The sequence below is a fragment of the Bombina bombina genome, chromosome 6 (genome assembly GCF_027579735.1).
Source record: "Bombina bombina isolate aBomBom1 chromosome 6, aBomBom1.pri, whole genome shotgun sequence".
Taxonomy (NCBI): Eukaryota; Metazoa; Chordata; class Amphibia; order Anura; family Bombinatoridae; genus Bombina; species Bombina bombina.
Genome location: NC_069504.1, coordinates 976434243 through 976452588, shown reverse-complemented (window position 1 = coordinate 976452588; position 18346 = coordinate 976434243). Strand labels below are relative to the sequence as shown.

The window sequence follows — 18346 nt, the reverse complement described above, 5'->3', positions numbered from 1 at the left end:
GAGAGATTGTTTTGTGTATCTGTGACCCCAGAGAGATTGCTTTGTGTATCTGTGACCCCAGAGAGATTGTTTTGTGTATCTGTGACCCCAGAGAGATTGTTTCGTGTTTCTGTGACCCCAGAGAGATTGTTTTGTGTATCTGTGACCCCAGAGAGATTGTTTTGTGTATTTGTGACCCCAGAGAGATTGTTTTGTGTATCTGTGACCCCAGAGAGATTTTTTTGTGTATTTGTGACCCCAGAGAGATTGTTTTGTGTATCTGTGACCCCAGAGAGATTGTTTTGCATATCTGTGACCCCAGAGAGATTGCTTTGTGTATCTGTGACCCCAGAGAGATTGTTTTGTGTATCTGTGACCCCAGAGAGATTGCTTTGTGTATCTGTGACCCCAGAGAGATTGTTTTGTGTATCTGTGACCCTAGAGAGATTGGTTTGTATATATGTGACCCCAGAGAGATTGTTTTGTGTATCTGTGACCCCAGAGACATTGTTTTGTGTATCTGTGACCCCAGAGACATTGTTTTGTGTATCTGTGACCCCAGAGACATTGTTTTGTGTATCTATGACCCCAGAGAGATTGTTTTGTGTATCTGTGACCCCAGAGAGATTGCTTTGTGTATCTGTGACCCCAGAGAGATTGCTTTGTGTATATGTAACCCCAGAGACATTGTTTTGTGTATCTGTGACCCCAGAGAGATTGTTTTGTGTATATATGACCCCAGAGACATTGTTTTGTGTATCAGTGACCCCAGAGAGATTGCTTTGTGTATCTATGACCCCAGAGAGATTGCTTTGTGTATCTGTGACCCCAGAGAGATTCTTTTGTGTATCTGTGACCCCAGAGAGATTGTTTTGTATATATGTGACCCCAGAGAGATTGTTTTGTATATCTGTGACCCCAGAGAGATTGTTTTGTGTATCTGTGACCCCAGAGAGATTGCTTTGTGTATCTGTGACCCCAGAGAGATTCTTTTGTGTATCTGTGACCCCAGAGACATTGTTTTGTGTATCTATGACCCCAGAGAGATTGTTTTGTGTATCTGTGACCCCAGAGAGATTGCTTTGTGTATCTGTGACCCCAGAGAGATTGTTTTGTGTATCTGTGACCCCAGAGAGATTGTTTTGTGTTTCTGTGACCCCAGAGAGATTGTTTTGTGTATCTGTGACCCCAGAGAGATTGTTTTGTGTATTTGTGACCCCAGAGAGATTGTTTTGTGTATCTGTGACCCCAGAGAGATTTTTTTGTGTATTTGTGACCCCAGAGAGATTGTTTTGTGTATCTGTGACCCCAGAGAGATTGTTTTGCATATCTGTGACCCCAGAGAGATTGCTTTGTGTATCTGTGACCCCAGAGAGATTGTTTTGTGTATCTGTGACCCCAGAGAGATTGCTTTGTGTATCTGTGACCCCAGAGAGATTGTTTTGTGTATCTGTGACCCTAGAGAGATTGGTTTGTGTATCTGTGACCCCCAGAGAGATTGCTTTGTGTATCTGTGACCCCAGAGACATTGTTTTGTGTATCTGTGACCCCAGAGACATTGTTGATTTACTTGTTAGTTTTAATAAAGTTGAACTCCTTAAAGAAGCTGGGCTTTTACACTTATTGGGTGCATATCTTAGAGCAATTCTAGCTGTAGCGTTGCTTAACCACCTATTCAGGATACATTTTGATACAGTATCACACTATGGGGCTTTCTCTTTTCTGTTTAATTTGAGGCTTTCTCTGCCATTCAGGAAGGTAGACGTTTTTACCAGCCATCTCCTGCATTTTCCCTCCACATTTGAACTGTGTTGTTATTATCTTAATATCTTAATCTATACCCGTTTTCTTTTATATATATAACACTGAAGTGTATTTATATTGTTTGACACTGTTTTTATGTATTGGGTCTACTTGCTACCAGCAATGTTTTCATACTGTTTACATTTTATAAACACACAGTAATTCTTTTTTCCTTGCAGCATACTTTGCTCTACAAGTTATTGCAGCCAGACGGAAATATAGTGTCTCGCCACCCAAGACAGCTGGTCCTCCTGAATTCGAAAGAGTCTTCCGAGCTCAGTAAGAGGAATTATTCAGGTTTTTAACATATATAGATTTCATTACATTTATAGCAATATATGTTTAAAGGGACACAACAGACCCCTCAAAAAAAGAAGTTCTAAAAAAACTAAAACTTAAAATAAAAGTCAATCCTAGCGTTTGTGAAATGCTAGAATTGACTATTGATACAAATAAAGGGGACTTTCATTCATGAAGTATGTGCAGTAAATTCGGCTTGGCGCCCTTGGGAGCCGGATTTCATGCACGTTATTTGCTAAGAGATGGAAACGTCACCTCTAAGCAAAACAGCGATCTGCCGTGGGCTGCCTTAGCAGCTCAGAGCGGCGATCGTTTGAACAAATAAAAGAGCTTTCTGCATGAAGTATATTTTACTTCATGAATAAAAGTCCCCTTTATTTGTTTCAATAGTCAAGCCTAGCATTTCACAAATGCTAGGGTCGACTTTCACTTTAATGGATCATAAAACTTAAATGCTCAATAAAATATTTTTAATCTCCTCCTGTGGAGTCCCCCAGGGATCAATACAATGCCCTGTTCTTTTTAATATTTTTTATTAATGACTTGGAGCAAGGATTAAATAGTGACATCTCTATTTTTGCAGATGATACAAAGTTGTGTAAGGTCATTAGGTCAAAGCAGGATGAACTTGCGTTACAAGGGGATCTGAAAAAATTAGTACGGGCAGGTAAATGGAAAATGAAATTTAATACAGAAAAATGCAAGGTTCTACATTTTGGAAGTAAAATAAGCAGGTAATGTATTATTTAAATGGGTTTTGAGAGTAGTAATAGATAACACGCTAAAGATGGGTGCACAATGTAGGGCAGCAGCTTCTAAGGCTAATAAGATAATAGCATGTAACAAAAGAGGCATTGCAGACCTAGAAAAAGTTCAGATAAGGGCCACAAATCGAATTAGGGGAATGGAGAATTTAAGCTATGAGGCGAGATTAGCCAAACTGGGTCTGTTTTTTCTAGAAAAAAGGCACTTGAGAGGTGACATGATTACTTTATATAAATATATTAAAGGTACATATTCAGAGATGGCAGAAGCTCTGTTTATTCCAAGAAAACTTATTGTGACAAGAGGTTAAGGCTGGAGGAAAGGAGATGTAATCTTTCTCTGTAAGAGCAATACAATAGTGGAACTCATTTCAAAAGGAGGTAGTGAATGCAAATACCTAAGATACATTTAAAAAATGGTTTAGATACATTTCTGGCTAGAAACAGAATTCAGGGATATGATCGCTTGTGTTAAATAAGTTCATGGGATTAATTTAAACTCAAATCAAGCTTTTTTGTAAGTATATTAGATTTGTAAAGGTTGATGTCGATGGACTTCAGCCTTTTTTCAACTTCATCTACTATGTTACTATGTAGCTCCTGTATTTAAAGGGACACGAAAAACATATTTCTCCAACATAGGTGTGTCCGGTCCACGGCGTCATCCTTACTTGTGGGATATTCTCTTCCCCAACAGGAAATGGCAAAGAGCCCAGCAAAGCTGGTCACATGATCCCTCCTAGGCTCCGCCTTCCCCAGTCATTCTCTTTGCCGTTGTACAGGCAACATCTCCACGGAGATGGCTTAGAGTTTTTTGGTGTTTAAATGTAGTTTTTATTCTTCAATCAAGAGTTTGTTATTTTAAAATAGTGCTGGTATGTACTATTTACTCTGAAACAGAAAAGAGATGAAGATTTCTGTTTGTAAGAGGAAAATGATTTTAGCAACCGTTACTAAAATCGATGGCTGTTTCCACACAGGACTGTTGAGAGGAATTAACTTCAGTTGGGGGAAACAGTGAGCAGACTTTTGCTGCTTGAGGTATGACACATTTCTAACAAGACTTGGTAATGCTGGAAGCTGTCATTTTCCCTATGGGATCCGGTAAGCCATTTTTATTAAATAAGAATAAAGGGCTTCACAAGGGCTTTAAAGACTGGTAGACATTTTTCTGGGCTAAAACGATTGATATATAAGCATTTTTAATACTTCATAGTTTTGAGGAGTTATTTTATTCTTGGGAATCATGTAAAATAACCGGCAGGCACTGTATTGGACACCTTTTTCACTGGGGGCCTTCTCTAATCATAGGCAGAGCCTCATTTTCGCGCCTCTATTGCGCAGTTGTTTTTGGGAAGCAAGACATGCAGATGCATGTGTGAGGAGCTCAGATACATAGAAAAAGCTTACTGAAGGCGTCATTTGGTATCGTATTCCCCTTTGGGCTTGGTTGGGTCTCAGCAAAGCAGATACCAGGGACTGTATAGGGGTTAAATGTATAAACGGCTCCGGTTCCGTTATTTTAAGAGTTAAAGCTTTCAAATTTGGTGTGCAATACCTTTAAGGCTTTAAGACACTGTGGTGAAATTTTGGTGAATTTTGAACAATTCCTTCATACTTTTTCACATTTTCAGTAATAAAGTGTGTTCAGTTTAAAATTTAAAGTGACAGTAACGGTTTTATTTTAAAACGTTTTTTGTACTTTGTTATCAAGTTTATGCCTGTTTAACATGTCTGAACTATCAGATAGACTATGTTCTGTATGTGGGGAAGCCAAGGTTCCTTCTCATTTAAATAGATGTGATTTATGTGACACAAAATTTAGAGAAAATGATGCCCAAGATGATTCCTCAAGTGAGGGGAGTAAGCATGGTACTGCATCATCCCCTCCTTCGTCTACACCAGTCTTGCCCACACAGGAGGCCCCTAGTACATCTAGTGCGCCCATACTCCTTACTATGCAACAATTAACGGCTGTAATGGATAATTCTATCAAAAACATTTTAGCCAAAATGCCCACTTATCAGCGAAAGCGCGACTGCTCTGTTTTAGAAAATACTGAAGAGCATGAGGACGCTGATGATATTGGTTCTGAAGTGCCCCTACACCAGTCTGAGGGGGCCAGGGAGGTTTTGTCTGAGGGAGAAATTTCAGATTCAGGGAAAATTTCTCAACAAGCTGAACCTGATGTGATTACATTCAAATTTAAATTGGAACATCTCCGCGCTCTGCTTAAGGAGGTGTTATCTACTCTGGATGATTGTGAGAATTTGGTCATTCCAGAGAAATTATGTAAGATGGACAAGTTCCTAGAGGTCCCGGGGCCCCCCGAAGCTTTTCCTATACCCAAGCGGGTGGCGGACATTGTAAACAAAGAATGGGAAAGGCCCGGCATACCTTTTGTCCCTCCCCCTATATTTAAGAAATTGTTTCCTATGGTCGACCCCAGAAAGGAATTATGGCAGACAGTCCCCAAGGTCGAGGGGCGGTTTCTACTCTAAACAAACGCACTACTATCCCTATAGAAGATAGTTGTGCTTTCAAAGATCCTATGGATAAAAAATTAGAGGGTTTGCTTAAAAAGATGTTTGTTCAGCAAGGTTACCTTCTACAACCAATTTCATGCATGGTTCCTGTCACTACAGCAGCGTGTTTCTGGTTCGATGAACTAGAAAAGTCGCTCAATAAAGATTCTTCTTATGAGGAGATTATGGACAGAATTCATGCTCTCAAATTGGCTAACTCTTTTACTTTAGACGCCACTTTGCAATTGGCTAGATTAGCGGCGAAAAATTCAGGGTTTGCTATTGTGGCGCGCAGAGCGCTTTGGCTAAAATCTTGGTCAGCGGATGCGTCTTCCAAGAACAAATTGCTTAACATACCTTTCAAGGGGAAAACGCTGTTTGGCCCTGACTTGAAAGAGATTATTTCTGATATCACTGGGGGTAAGGGCCACGCCCTTCCTCAGGATAGGTCTTTCAAGGCTAAAAATAAACCAAATTTTCGTCCCTTTCGCAGAAACGGACCAGCCCCAGGTGCTACATCCTCTAAGCAAGAGGGTAATACTTCTCAAGCCAAGCCAGCCTGGAGGCCAATGCAAGGCTGGAACAAAGGTAAGCAGGCCAAGAAACCTGCCACTGCTACCAAGACAGCATGAGATGTTGGCCCCCGATCCGGGACCGGATCTGGTGGGGGGCAGACTTTCTCTCTTCGCTCAGGCTTGGGCAAGAGATGTTCTGGATCCTTGGGCGCTAGAAATAGTCTCCCAAGGTTATCTTCTGGAATTCAAGGGGCTTCCCCCAAGGGGGAGGTTCCACAGGTCTCAATTGTCTTCAGACCACATAAAAAGACAGGCATTCTTACATTGTGTAGAAGACCTGTTAAAAATGGGAGTGATTCATCCTGTTCCATTAGGAGAACAAGGGATGGGATTCTACTCCAATCTGTTCATAGTTCCCAAAAAAGAGGGAACATTCAGACCAATCTTAGATCTCAAGATCCTAAACAAGTTTCTCAAGGTTCCATCGTTCAAAATGGAAACCATTCGGACAATTCTTCCTTCCATCCAGGAAGGTCAATTCATGACCACGGTGGATTTAAAGGATGCGTATCTACATATTCCTATCCACAAGGAACATCATCGGTTCCTAAGGTTCGCCTTTCTGGACAAGCATTACCAGTTTGTGGCACTTCCATTCGGATTAGCCACTGCTCCAAGAATTTTCACAAAGGTACTAGGGTCCCTTCTAGCGGTGCTACGACCAAGGGGCATTGCAGTAGTACCTTACTTGGACGACATACTGATTCAAGCGTCGTCCCTACCACAAGCAAAGGCTCATACGGACATTGTCCTGGCCTTTCTCAGATCTCACGGGTGGAAAGTGAACGTAGAAAAAAGTTCTCTATCTCCGTCAACAAGAGTTCCCTTCTTGGGAACAATAATAGACTCCTTAGAAATGAGGATTTTTCTGACAGAGGCCAGAAAATCAAAACTTCTAAGCTCTTGTCAAGTACTTCATTCTGTTCCTCTTCCTTCCATAGCGCAGTGCATGGAAGTAATAAGTTTGATGGTCGCGGCAATGGACATAGTTCCTTTTGCGCGAATTCATCTGAGACCATTACAACTGTGCATGCTCAGTCAGTGGAATGGGGATTATACAGACTTGTCTCCGACGATACAAGTAGATCAGAGGACCAGAGATTCACTCCGTTGGTGGCTGACCCTGGACAACCTGTCACAGGGGATGAGCTTCCGCAGACCAGAGTGGGTCATTGTCACGACCGACGCCAGTCTGGTGGGCTGGGGCGCGGTCTGGGAACTCCTGAAAGCTCAGGGCCTTTGGTCTCGGGAAGAATCTCTTCTCCCGATAAATATTCTGGAACTGAGAGCGATATTCAATGCTCTCAAGGCTTGGCCTCAGCTAGCAAAGGCCAAATTCATACGGTTTCAATCAGACAACATGACGACTGTTGCGTATATCAACCATCAAGGGGGAACAAGGAGTTCCCTGGCGATGGAAGAAGTGACCAAAATCATTCAATGGGCGGAGACTCACTCCTGCCACTTGTCTGCAATCCACATCCCAGGAGTGGAAAATTGGGAAGCGGATTTTCTGAGTCGTCAGACATTTCATCCGGGGGAGTGGGAACTCCATCCGGAAATCTTTGCCCAAATTACTCAATTGTGGGGCATTCCAGACATGGATCTGATGGCCTCTCGTCAGAACTTCAAGGTTCCTTGCTACGGGTCCAGATCCAGGGATCCCAAGGCGACTCTAGTAGATGCACTAGTAGCACCTTGGACCTTCAACCTAGCTTATGTATTCCCACCGTTTCCTCTCATCCCCAGGCTGGTAGCCAGGATCAATCAGGAGAGGGCATCGGTGATCTTGATAGCTCCTGCGTGGCCACGCAGGACTTGGTATGCAGACCTGGTGAATATGTCATCGGCTCCACCATGGAAGCTACCTTTGAGACAGGACCTTCTTGTTCAAGGTCCGTTCGAACATCCGAATCTGGCCTCACTCCAACTGACTGCTTGGAGATTGAACGCTTGATTTTATCAAAGCGAGGGTTCTCAGATTCTGTCATTGATACTCTTGTTCAGGCCAGAAAGCCTGTAACTAGAAAAATCTACCATAAAATATGGAAAAAATATATCTGTTGGTGTGAATCTAAAGGATTCCCATGGAACAAGATAAAAATTCCTAAGATTCTATCCTTTCTTCAAGAAGGTTTGGAGAAAGGATTATCTGCAAGTTCTTTGAAGGGACAGATTTCTGCTTTATCTGTTTTACTTCACAAAAAGCTGGCGGCTGTGCCAGATGTTCAAGCTTTTGTTCAGGCTCTGGTTAGAATCAAGCCTGTTTACAAACCTTTGACTCCTCCTTGGAGTCTCAATTTAGTTCTTTCAGTTCTTCAGGGGGTTCCGTTTGAACCCTTACATTCCGTAGATATTAAGTTATTATCTTGGAAAGTTTTGTTTTTGGTTGCAATTTCTTCTGCTAGAAAAGTTTCAGAGTTATCTGCTCTGCAGTGTTCTCCTCCTTATCTGGTGTTCCATGCAGATAAGGTGGTTTTGCGTACTAAACCTGGTTTTCTTCCGAAAGTTGTTTCTAACAAAAACATTAACCAGGAGATAGTCGTGCCTTCTTTGTGTCCGAATCCAGTTTCAAAGAAGGAACGTTTGTTGCACAATTTGGATGTAGTTCGTGTTCTAAAATTCTATTTAGATGCTACAAAGGATTTCAGACAAACATCTTCCTTGTTTGTTGTTTATTCTGGTAAAAGGAGAGGTCAAAAAGCAACTTCTACCTCTCTCTCTTTTTGGCTTAAAAGCATCATCAGATTGGCTTACGAGACTGCCGGACGGCAGCCTCCTGAAAGAATCACAGCTCATTCCACTAGGGCCGTGGCTTCCACATGGGCCTTCAAGAACGAGGCTTCTGTTGATCAGATATGTAAGGCAGCGACTTGGTCTTCACTGCACACTTTTACTAAATTTTACAAATTTGATACTTTTGCTTCTTCTGAGGCTATTTTTGGGAGAAAGGTTTTGCAAGCCGTGGTGCCTTCCATCTAGGTGACCTGATTTGCTCCCTCCCATCATCCGTGTCCTAAAGCTTTGGTATTGGTTCCCACAAGTAAGGATGACGCCGTGGACCGGACACACCTTTGTTGGAGAAAACAGAATTTATGTTTACCTGATAATTTATTTTCTCCAACGGTGTGTCCGGTCCACGGCCCGCCCTGGTTTTTTAATCAGGTCTGATAATTTATTTTCTTTAACAACAGTCACCACGGTATCATATGGTTTCTCCTATGCAAATATTCCTCCTTTACGTCGGTCGAATGACTGGGGAAGGCGGAGCCTAGGAGGGATCATGTGACCAGCTTTGCTGGGCTCTTTGCCATTTCCTGTTGGGGAAGAGAATATCCCACAAGTAAGGATGACGCCGTGGACCGGACACACCATTGGAGAAAGTAATTTATCAGGTAAACATAAATTCTGTTTTTTTTCATGATTGAAATAGAGAGTATAAAAAAAAGCCAATTTACTTTGTTTTCTTGCGGCTAGATTATGAGTTGTGCATTAGGGTAAAAAAGCAGTGTTAAGAGGTCCTAACGCTGCTTTTTTATGCCCGCTGGTATTATGAGTCTTGAAGGTTTAGGTGTACCGCACACTTGTTTGGCCTTACCACAAAACGACTTATGTAAACTTCGTAAAGTCTTTTTTCTATGGGACCATAGCGCCGGTATTGCGAATCTGTCCTGGGAGGCCAAAAAGTGAGCGGTATACCCTCTCCTGTCAAGAGTCTTAACGCATTTAAAAGTCAGTAGTTAAGAATTTTATGGTACAACGCCGTAACAGAAAACTCATAACTAAAGTGCTAAAAAGTACACTAACACCCATAAACTACCTATTAACCCCTAAACCAAGGCCCTCCCGCATCTCAAAAACACTATAATAAAAATTTTAACCCCTAATCTGCTGTTCTGGACACCGCCGCCACCTACATTATTTTTATGAACCCCTAATCTGCTGCCCCAAACATCGCCGACACCTACATTATATCTATTAACCCCTAATCTGCCTTCCCCAATGTCGCCGACACCTACATTATATTATTAACCCCTAATCTGCCGCTCCGGACGCCGCCGCCACTATATTAAAGTTATTAACCCCTAAGTCTAACCCTAAACCTAACACCCCCTAACTTAAATATAATTTAAATAAATCTAAATAAATATTCCTATCATTAACTAAAATCCTATTTAAATCTAAATACTTACCTATAAAATAAACCCTAAGCTAGCTACAATATAACAAATAGTTACATTGTATCTAGCATAGGGTTTATTTTTATTTTACAGGCAAGTTTGATTTAATTTAACTAGGTAGAATAGTTATTAAATAGTTATTAACTATTTAATAACTACCTAGCTAAAATAAAGACAAAAGTACCTGTAAAATAAAACCTAACCTAAGTTACACTAACACCTAACACTACACTATAATTAAATAAATTAACTAAATTAAATACAATTACCTAAATTAAATTAAATTATCTAAAGTACAAAAAAAAACAACACTAAATTACAGAAAATAATAAACAAATTACAGATATTTAAACTAATTACACCTAATCTAATAGCCCTATTAAAAAAAAAAAAGCCCCCCCCCCCCCACAAAATAAAAAAAAAACCTAGCCTAAACTAAACTACCAATAGCCCTTAAAAGGGCCTTTTGCGGGGCATTGCCCCAAAGTAATCAGCTCTTTTACCTGTAAAAAAAAATACAATCAACCCCCCAACAGTAAAACCCACCACCCACACAACCAACCCCCCAAAGAAAATGCTATCTATAAAAACCTAATCTCCCCATTGCCATGAAAAGGGCATTTGGATGGGCATTGCCCTTAAAAGGGCAGTTAGCTCTATTGCAGCCCAAAGTCCCTAACCTAAAAATGAAACCCACCAAATACACCCTTTAAAAAACCTAACACTAACCCCCTGAAGATCGACTTACCGGGAGAAATCTTCATCCAAGCCGGGCCGAAGTCGGCAGAAGAGGATGCTCCGCGTCGGATGTCTTAAAGATGGACCCGCTCCACGCCGGATAGATGAAGATAGAAGATGCCGTCTGGATGAAGACCTGCCCGTCTGGAGGACCACTTTGCTCGGCTTGGATGAAGACTTCTCCCGGCTTCGTTGAGGACTTTGGCCCGGCTTGGATGAAGACTTCTCCCTGTAAGTCGATCTTCAGGGGGTTAGTGTTAGGTTTTTTTTTAAGGGTGTATTGGGTGGGTTTTATTTTTAGGTTAGGGACTTTGGGCTGCAATAGAGCTAACTGCCCTCTTAAGGGCAATGCCCATCCAAATGCCCTTTTCAGGGCAATGGGGAGATTAGTTTTTTTAGATAGTATTTTATTTGGGGGGTTGGTTGTGTGGGTGGTGGGTTTTAATGTTGGGGGGGTTGTTTGTATTTTTTTTTACAGGTAAAAGAGCTGATTACTTTGGGGCAATACCCTGCAAAAGACCCTTTTAAGGGCTATTGGTAGTTTAGTTTAGGCTAGGGTTTTTTTTTTATTTTGGGGGGGCTTTTTTTTTAATAGGGCTATTAGATTAGGTGTAATTAGTTTAAATATCTGTAATTTGTTTATTATTTTCTGTAATTTAGTGTTTGCTTTTTCTTGTACTTTAGATAATTTAATTTAGGTAATTGTATTTATTTCAGTTATTTTATTTTAATATAGAGTAGTGTTAGGTGTTATTGTAACTTAGGTTAGGTTTTATTTTACAGGTACTTTTGTCTTTATTTTAGCTAGGTAGTTATTAAATAGTTAATAACTATTTAATAACTATTCTACCTAGTTAAAATAAATACAAACTTGTCTGTAAAATAAAAATAAACCCTAAGCTAGCTACAATGTAACTATTAGTTATATTGTAGCTAGCTTAGGGTTTATTTTATAGGTAAGTATTTAATTTTAAATAGGAATAATTTATTTAATGATAGGAATATTTATTTAGATTTATTTAAATTATATTTAAGTTAGTGGGTGTTAGGTTTAGGGTTAGATTTAGGTTTAGGGGTTAATAACTTTAATATAGTGGCGGCTACATTGGGGGCGGCAGATTAGGGGTTAATAAATATAATGTAGATGTCGGCGATGTTGGGGGCAGCAGATTAGCGATTCATAACTATAATGTAGGTGGCGGCGGTGTCCGGAGCGGCAGATTAGGGGTTAATAATATAATGCAGGTGTCGGCGATGTTGGGGGCAGCAGATTAGGGGTTAATAGGTGTAAGATTAGGAGTGTTTAGATTCGGGGTTCATGTTAGGGTGTTAGGTGTAGACATAAATTTTATTTCCCCATAGGAATCAATGGGGCTGCGTTAGGGAGTTTTACGTTGCTTTTTGGCAGGTGTTAGACTTTTTTTCAGCCGCCTCTCCCTGTTGATTCCGATGGGGAAATCGTGCACGAGCACGTTACACCAGCTCACCACTGACTTAAGCAGCGCTGGTATTGGAGTGCGGTAATGAGCTTCTTGTCTTTTAACGATGGGTTTCTGAAAACTCGTAATACCAGCGCTGCATGTAAGTGAGCGGTGAGGGAAAACTGCTCGTTAGCACCGCACAGCTTCTAACTCAAAACTCGTAATCTAGGTGTTAGTATCCTTCATTGGAAAGTAGGTTGGTAGGGTTAGGACCATGCACGTATATGGAGCACTTTGGGGATATAGTGTACCATACGTGTGCACAATACCTACCTAGGCATCTCTTCAACAGAGAATAACTTGAGAAAAAAGTCAATTTGACAATAGAAGTAAAATTGATTATTTTTTTACCTCTTAACAGCGATGTACCCTAAAGTTGTGTGTCCCAAGAGGTTTTCAGGCCTATTAAAATGTGGATATAAATATATATATATATCTAATATATATATATATATATATATATATATATATATATATATATAAATAAAAATATATACATAGATACATAAATAGATATAAATGCAGAGTGATAGATATATAGATAGAGATATAGACAGATATATATATACAGAGAGAGAGGGAAATATATATATCGAATGAGATGTAAACAATTATATTTTATGTAAAATAAATTATATAATGGTATGAAAATATACTTTTTAATATAATTTTAGCCAATAATTTTTTTTGGCTTGTATTATTTAATAACATTTCATAAATATATACGTACAGAGAGAAGCACACTCACAGGAACGAACAACTGGCTCAATATGATTGTTAGCCTGTTCTCTGGTGATTTACCACCTGGGTGCAGCTTCTTTTTAGCCCAGTAATGCTTTTCACAGAGTAGAACATTTGTGTAGTATATCAGTCTGATCCCGCCTATTACGGTCAGTCCAGCGCCAAAATACCAGGCAATTCCTCTCTGAACAAGGAACACAGCAACCCCAGATAATCCTCTAAGCACACTGAAAAAGGAGTGCACATCTGGTTGCCCCTTTTTCCCTTAGGGAGACTACATACATACAGAGAAGCACACTCACAGTAACGAACACCCGGCTCATTACCATTGTTAACCTGTTCTCTGGTGAGGTACCAACTGGATGCAGCTTCTTTTTAGCCCAGTAATGCTTTTCACAGAGTAAAACTTTACTGTAGTATATCAGTCTGAACCCGCCTATTACGGTCAGTCCAGCACCGAAATACCAGGCAATTCCTCTCTGATCAAGGAAAACAGCAACCCCAAACAATCTTTTCAGCCTTTATTGGGCCTCGTCAGTGAGGTGTAGCCATATTACTCTAAGTACACTGAACAAGGAGTCCAGATCTGGTTGCTCCTTTTTCCCTTAGGCAGACTACATACATACATAGTAACATACATAGTATATGAGATTGAAAAAAGACTGAAGTCTATCGAGTTCAACCTATACAAATATAAAGTACTTACAAAAGCTCCAGTTAAGCTTAAATAATCCCATTTAATGACCCATTTAATACAAGCAATCATATCCATGAATTTTGTTTCTAGACAGAAATATATCCAAACAATTTTTAAATGTATCTAGGGTATTAGCATTCACTACCTCCTTTGGTAATGAGTTCAACAATTTTATTGCTCTTACAGTGAAAAAACGTTTCTGTTGCAGGAGAATAAATCTCCTTTCCTCCAACCTTAAACTGTACAGAGAGAAGCACATTTACAGGAACGAACAACCGGCTCAATACCATTTTTAGCCTGTTCTCTGGCAAGGTACAACCTGGATGCAGCTTCTTTTTAGCCCATTAATGCTTTTCACAGAGTAGAACTTTCCTGTAGTATATCAGTCTGATCCCGCCTATTACGGTCAGTCCAGCGCCGAAATACCAGGCAATTCCTCTCTGAACAAGGAACACAGCAACCTCAGACGATCATTTCGGCCTTTATTGGGCCTTGTCAGTGAGGTGTAGCGATATTTCTCTAAGCACACTGAGCACGGTGTCCACGTCTGGTTGCCCCTTTTTCCTATAGAGAGACTACATACATACAGAGAGAAGCGCACTCACAGGAACAAACAACCGGCTCAATACCATTGTTAGCCTGTTCTTTGGTGATGTACCACCTGGGTGCAGCTTATTTTTATCCCATTAATGTTTTTCACAGAGTAGAACTTTCCTATAGTATATCAGTCTGATCCAGCCTATTATGGTCAGTCGTGCGCCGAAATACCAGGCAATTCTTCTCTGAACAAGGAACACAGCAACCCCAGACGATCATTTCGGCCTTCATTGGGCCTTATCAGTGTGGTGTAGCCATTCATAAATATATTATTTAGTAAAGTTACAGCAATATTATCATTTCTACTGAAAATTTTAGATTGGAAAAAAAAATATGAAAGATTGTAGAAATAAATAAATAGAGTCCATTCTCTAAAGCCAGTGTTTGAAAAAAAAAAAAGTTTATGAGTCTTGAAACAAATCTTTCTTCATTTTCTTGGTATCTTTATTTGAAAAAGTAGGAATCTAAGCTTAGGAGCCAGCCCATTTTTGGTTCAGACCCTGGATAGCGCTTGCTGATTGGTGTCTACATTTATCCACCAATAAGCAAGTGCAACCCAGGTTCTGAACCAAAAATGGGCCAGCCCGTAAGTTTACATTCCTACTTTTTCAAATAAAAATACCAAGAGAAAGAAGAAAAATTAATTCATAATAGGAGTAAATTAGAAAGTTGCTTAAAATTACATGCTCTATCTGAATCATGAAAGTTTAATTTTGACTTTAGTGTCCCTTTAAGCCCTTATAACTTTTTAATGCAATATTTTTCTTTAATAATTTTTATCAGACAGTATTAATATGAGTGTAACTGTAATGGTAAATGTATTTTTGATGTGTTTTGTGCAAGTTTAACCAGAGCTCTGAAGCAATGCTAACCCGACGTGCGTTAAATTTGATTGCACTCAAGCGAACGCATTTACATTCAACTCATAATATGGGGGATATTTATCAAAGGTCTGGCGGACCTGATCCGACAGTGCGGATCAGGTCCGCCAGACCTCGCTGAATGCGGAGAGCAATACACTCTCCGTATTCAGCATTGCACCAGCAGCTCTTGTGAACTGCTGGTGCAACGCTGCCCCCTGCAGATTCGCGGCCAATCGGCAGCCAGCAGGGAGGTGTCAATCAACCCGATTGTACTCGGGCAGGTTATGAAGCAGCAGTCTTTAGAAACACAGACCCTCACGCTCCATCCGGAGTTTGATAAATGGGCCCCTATGTGTGCTATTTCTGTTGCACACAAAATGCTGAGAAATACCCATTATCGCTTAGGCGCTACAGTTAGAGCACCACTCGTAATCCAGCCCTTAGTAAATACAGGTAGATAAACCTTTATCCAGAAAAGGTTTGGATTTCAGAATAGTTTAAATGTTCAATATTTACATCTTTAAAGTTAGAGAGTTTGGAGAGGAGATGGGACCAAGGGGAAAAACAACAATATCTTATGAAATTTAGCCAATAAAAAAAAACTATCACAGGCAGAGAAGATTGTGACTTACAGGTGGGGAAAATATTATTTTTTTATACATTTTATTTAAAAAAATAAAATCATTTAAAAGTTTGGATTTTGGAATTCCGGATTTGGGGATTTGTACTTGTAGCTGCTATTAATAATGATTGCACTTTGTATTACTATTTTCAGGGTAAATTGCTCTGAATATTTCCCTATGTTCCTGGCAGCACTCTGGATGACTGGGGTATTCTTCCATCAAGGTAAAACTGCAGTAAAATAAATACATATTTGAATTAGTATTAGTGCAAATAATAATGCACAATCTAGTATTAGAAGTAGATAGTTACATATAAAAAAGCATCTTACTTTTAACGGATAACGAAGACGAAGAGATTGCTATAAGCATGCTCATTGCGCTCCTATTGCGAGTGAAGGGTTAAAGGAACAGTCAGCACTAAAATTGTTATTGTTTAAAAAGATAGATAACACCTTTACTTCCCATTCCCCAGCTGTGCACAACCAACACTGAGATATTAATATACTTTATAACCTTTAAACCTCTACATTTCTGCCTGTTTCTAAGCCACTACAGACAGCCTCTTATCACATGCTTTTTATTAGCTTTTTCGCAACAGGAGACTGCTAGTTCATGTGAGCCATATAGTTAACGTGCTTTCTCCCTAGGGTTGTGGATGACACAGCACTAATTATCTAAAATGCAAGTCAATAGATAATAAATAAAAAGTCATCACAGAGGTTAAAAGTATATTAATATAACCATGTTGGCTGTGCAGAACTGGGGAATGGGTAATAAAGGGATTTTCTATCTTTTTAAACAATAACCATTTTGGAGTTGACTGTCCCTTTAAGTGTTGCAATCCAAAATAGAGCGTAATATTTATCGCTTTTTAAGAACTGAATTAAACCATTACTATTATATCACAAAAAGACATGAAGAACTCCACTAATTGCTCACCATCGGCTTAGTGCTCAATGTATAAAAATAAATAGAGAATTATACAGAGAACATAATACAGAGGTCAGTCATTAACGGAAAAGAAAACAAGATTATAAGTTTCTGATCAAATAAATGTATCATTGGTAATTTGTTTATTTTTATTCATCCTCAACCCTAAATGTACATTATGAATTTTATTTACTATTAAAGTAATAATTTAACCTGCTGCTGATAGGGCCATGTCACGTCCACCCGTACTTGTGCAAGTACAGGTGAAACTGTGCAGGTGTGGTTTGCAGTGCTCAGCATAGTTTTTGTAGTTTTTAAACATCATTTATGTTATTTTGAAATTCATCTAACACCCCTGTTTTATGCCTGAGACATCCCTAGGACTACCTAAAAACGTTAGAACAGTAGTCTAGATTACTAAAGGAGTGCCATTTATAGAGCAGGAAGCGTTATCCTTATTGCGACCCTGCGCTAAGAATAGCGCACAATCTGGTATTACAAGAAAACTGTAAAAAGGTTTACCAGAGAATCTTAAGAATGCTGATTTTCTTCATAAATGGAAAGAGTCCACAGCTGATATTCATTACTTTTGGAAATTTAATTGATAGAGCAGGAAGCGTTATCCTTATTGCGACCCTGCGCTAAGAATAGCGCACAATCTGGTATTACAAGAAAACTGTAAAAAGGTTGGAATGTTGATTTTCTTCATAAATGGAAAGAGTCCACAGCTGCATTCATTACTTTTGGGAATTTAGAACCTGGCCACCAGGAGGAGACAAAGACACCCCAGCCAAAGGCTTAAATACTCCTCCCACTTCCCTCATCCCCCAGTCATTCTTTGCCTTTCGTCCCAGGAGGTCGGTAGAGAAGTGTCAGAAGTTTTTCGATAGTCTCTTATGGAGGGTAGTACTCTTCGGCATGGGACTGGAGTTTTAAGTAGTCCTGTCAGCCTCTCAGTGAGAGCATGGGTGAAAGTTAGAGTCCGGAGATGCAGGGAGAGTCTTTCTGTGAAACCATCCCGACTCATATTAACAGCTCCTTAAGCAATCAGCGTTGACGAGTTTTGCTGCCAGTTTTTTTCTCTCAAGTCCATGGCAGAGGCGACGCTACTATCTGTCACACTTGAAGGGCCATGTTCCTGTTCCACGGCGTAGATTCCGGTAAGATTGTTTCATTTTACTTTCATCATGGATGTATTGTAATTTCAACTGTTTATCTGAGAGGGGCTACAACCTTTCGGGGATAACTTTAACATAGGGTCTCAGTGAGGCTCTTTTTTGTATCTAGGAATCAAGGGTTAATATCTCCTGAGGGGGATTATTGAACAGGGGGGTTGATAATCATGTTTGTTATGTGATTCTGTCTGCTACTGTGTAGTGTTGCTTCGGCTGATGGCTATTTTGGAACATAACGGCCTATGTCTAGTGACGCAGCATTTTTGGTCGGGCACGCTTTTGCATGGACTGCACGGTTTACCTTGTGACCACATTTCTGTTTTCCTGACCGCGTGGTGACTGAGAAATCCTGGTCCGCTGGTGTCTGGTTCTCT

General features: G+C 40.0%; 1 protein-coding gene across 4 annotated transcripts in view; it reads left to right on the top strand.

Annotated features, from left to right (window-relative positions):
• LOC128664000 (leukotriene C4 synthase) overlaps window positions 1–18346 on the top strand; it is a 305297-nt gene that overhangs the window by 209778 nt on the left and 77173 nt on the right. For all 4 annotated transcript variants that reach the window (XM_053718634.1, XM_053718637.1, XM_053718636.1 and 1 more), the window contains 2 exons: window positions 1962–2061; window positions 16020–16090. In XM_053718634.1, coding sequence (XP_053574609.1) covers window positions 1962–2061; window positions 16020–16090 — 171 coding nt within the window. The remainder of the gene's footprint in view (window positions 1–1961; window positions 2062–16019; window positions 16091–18346) is intronic.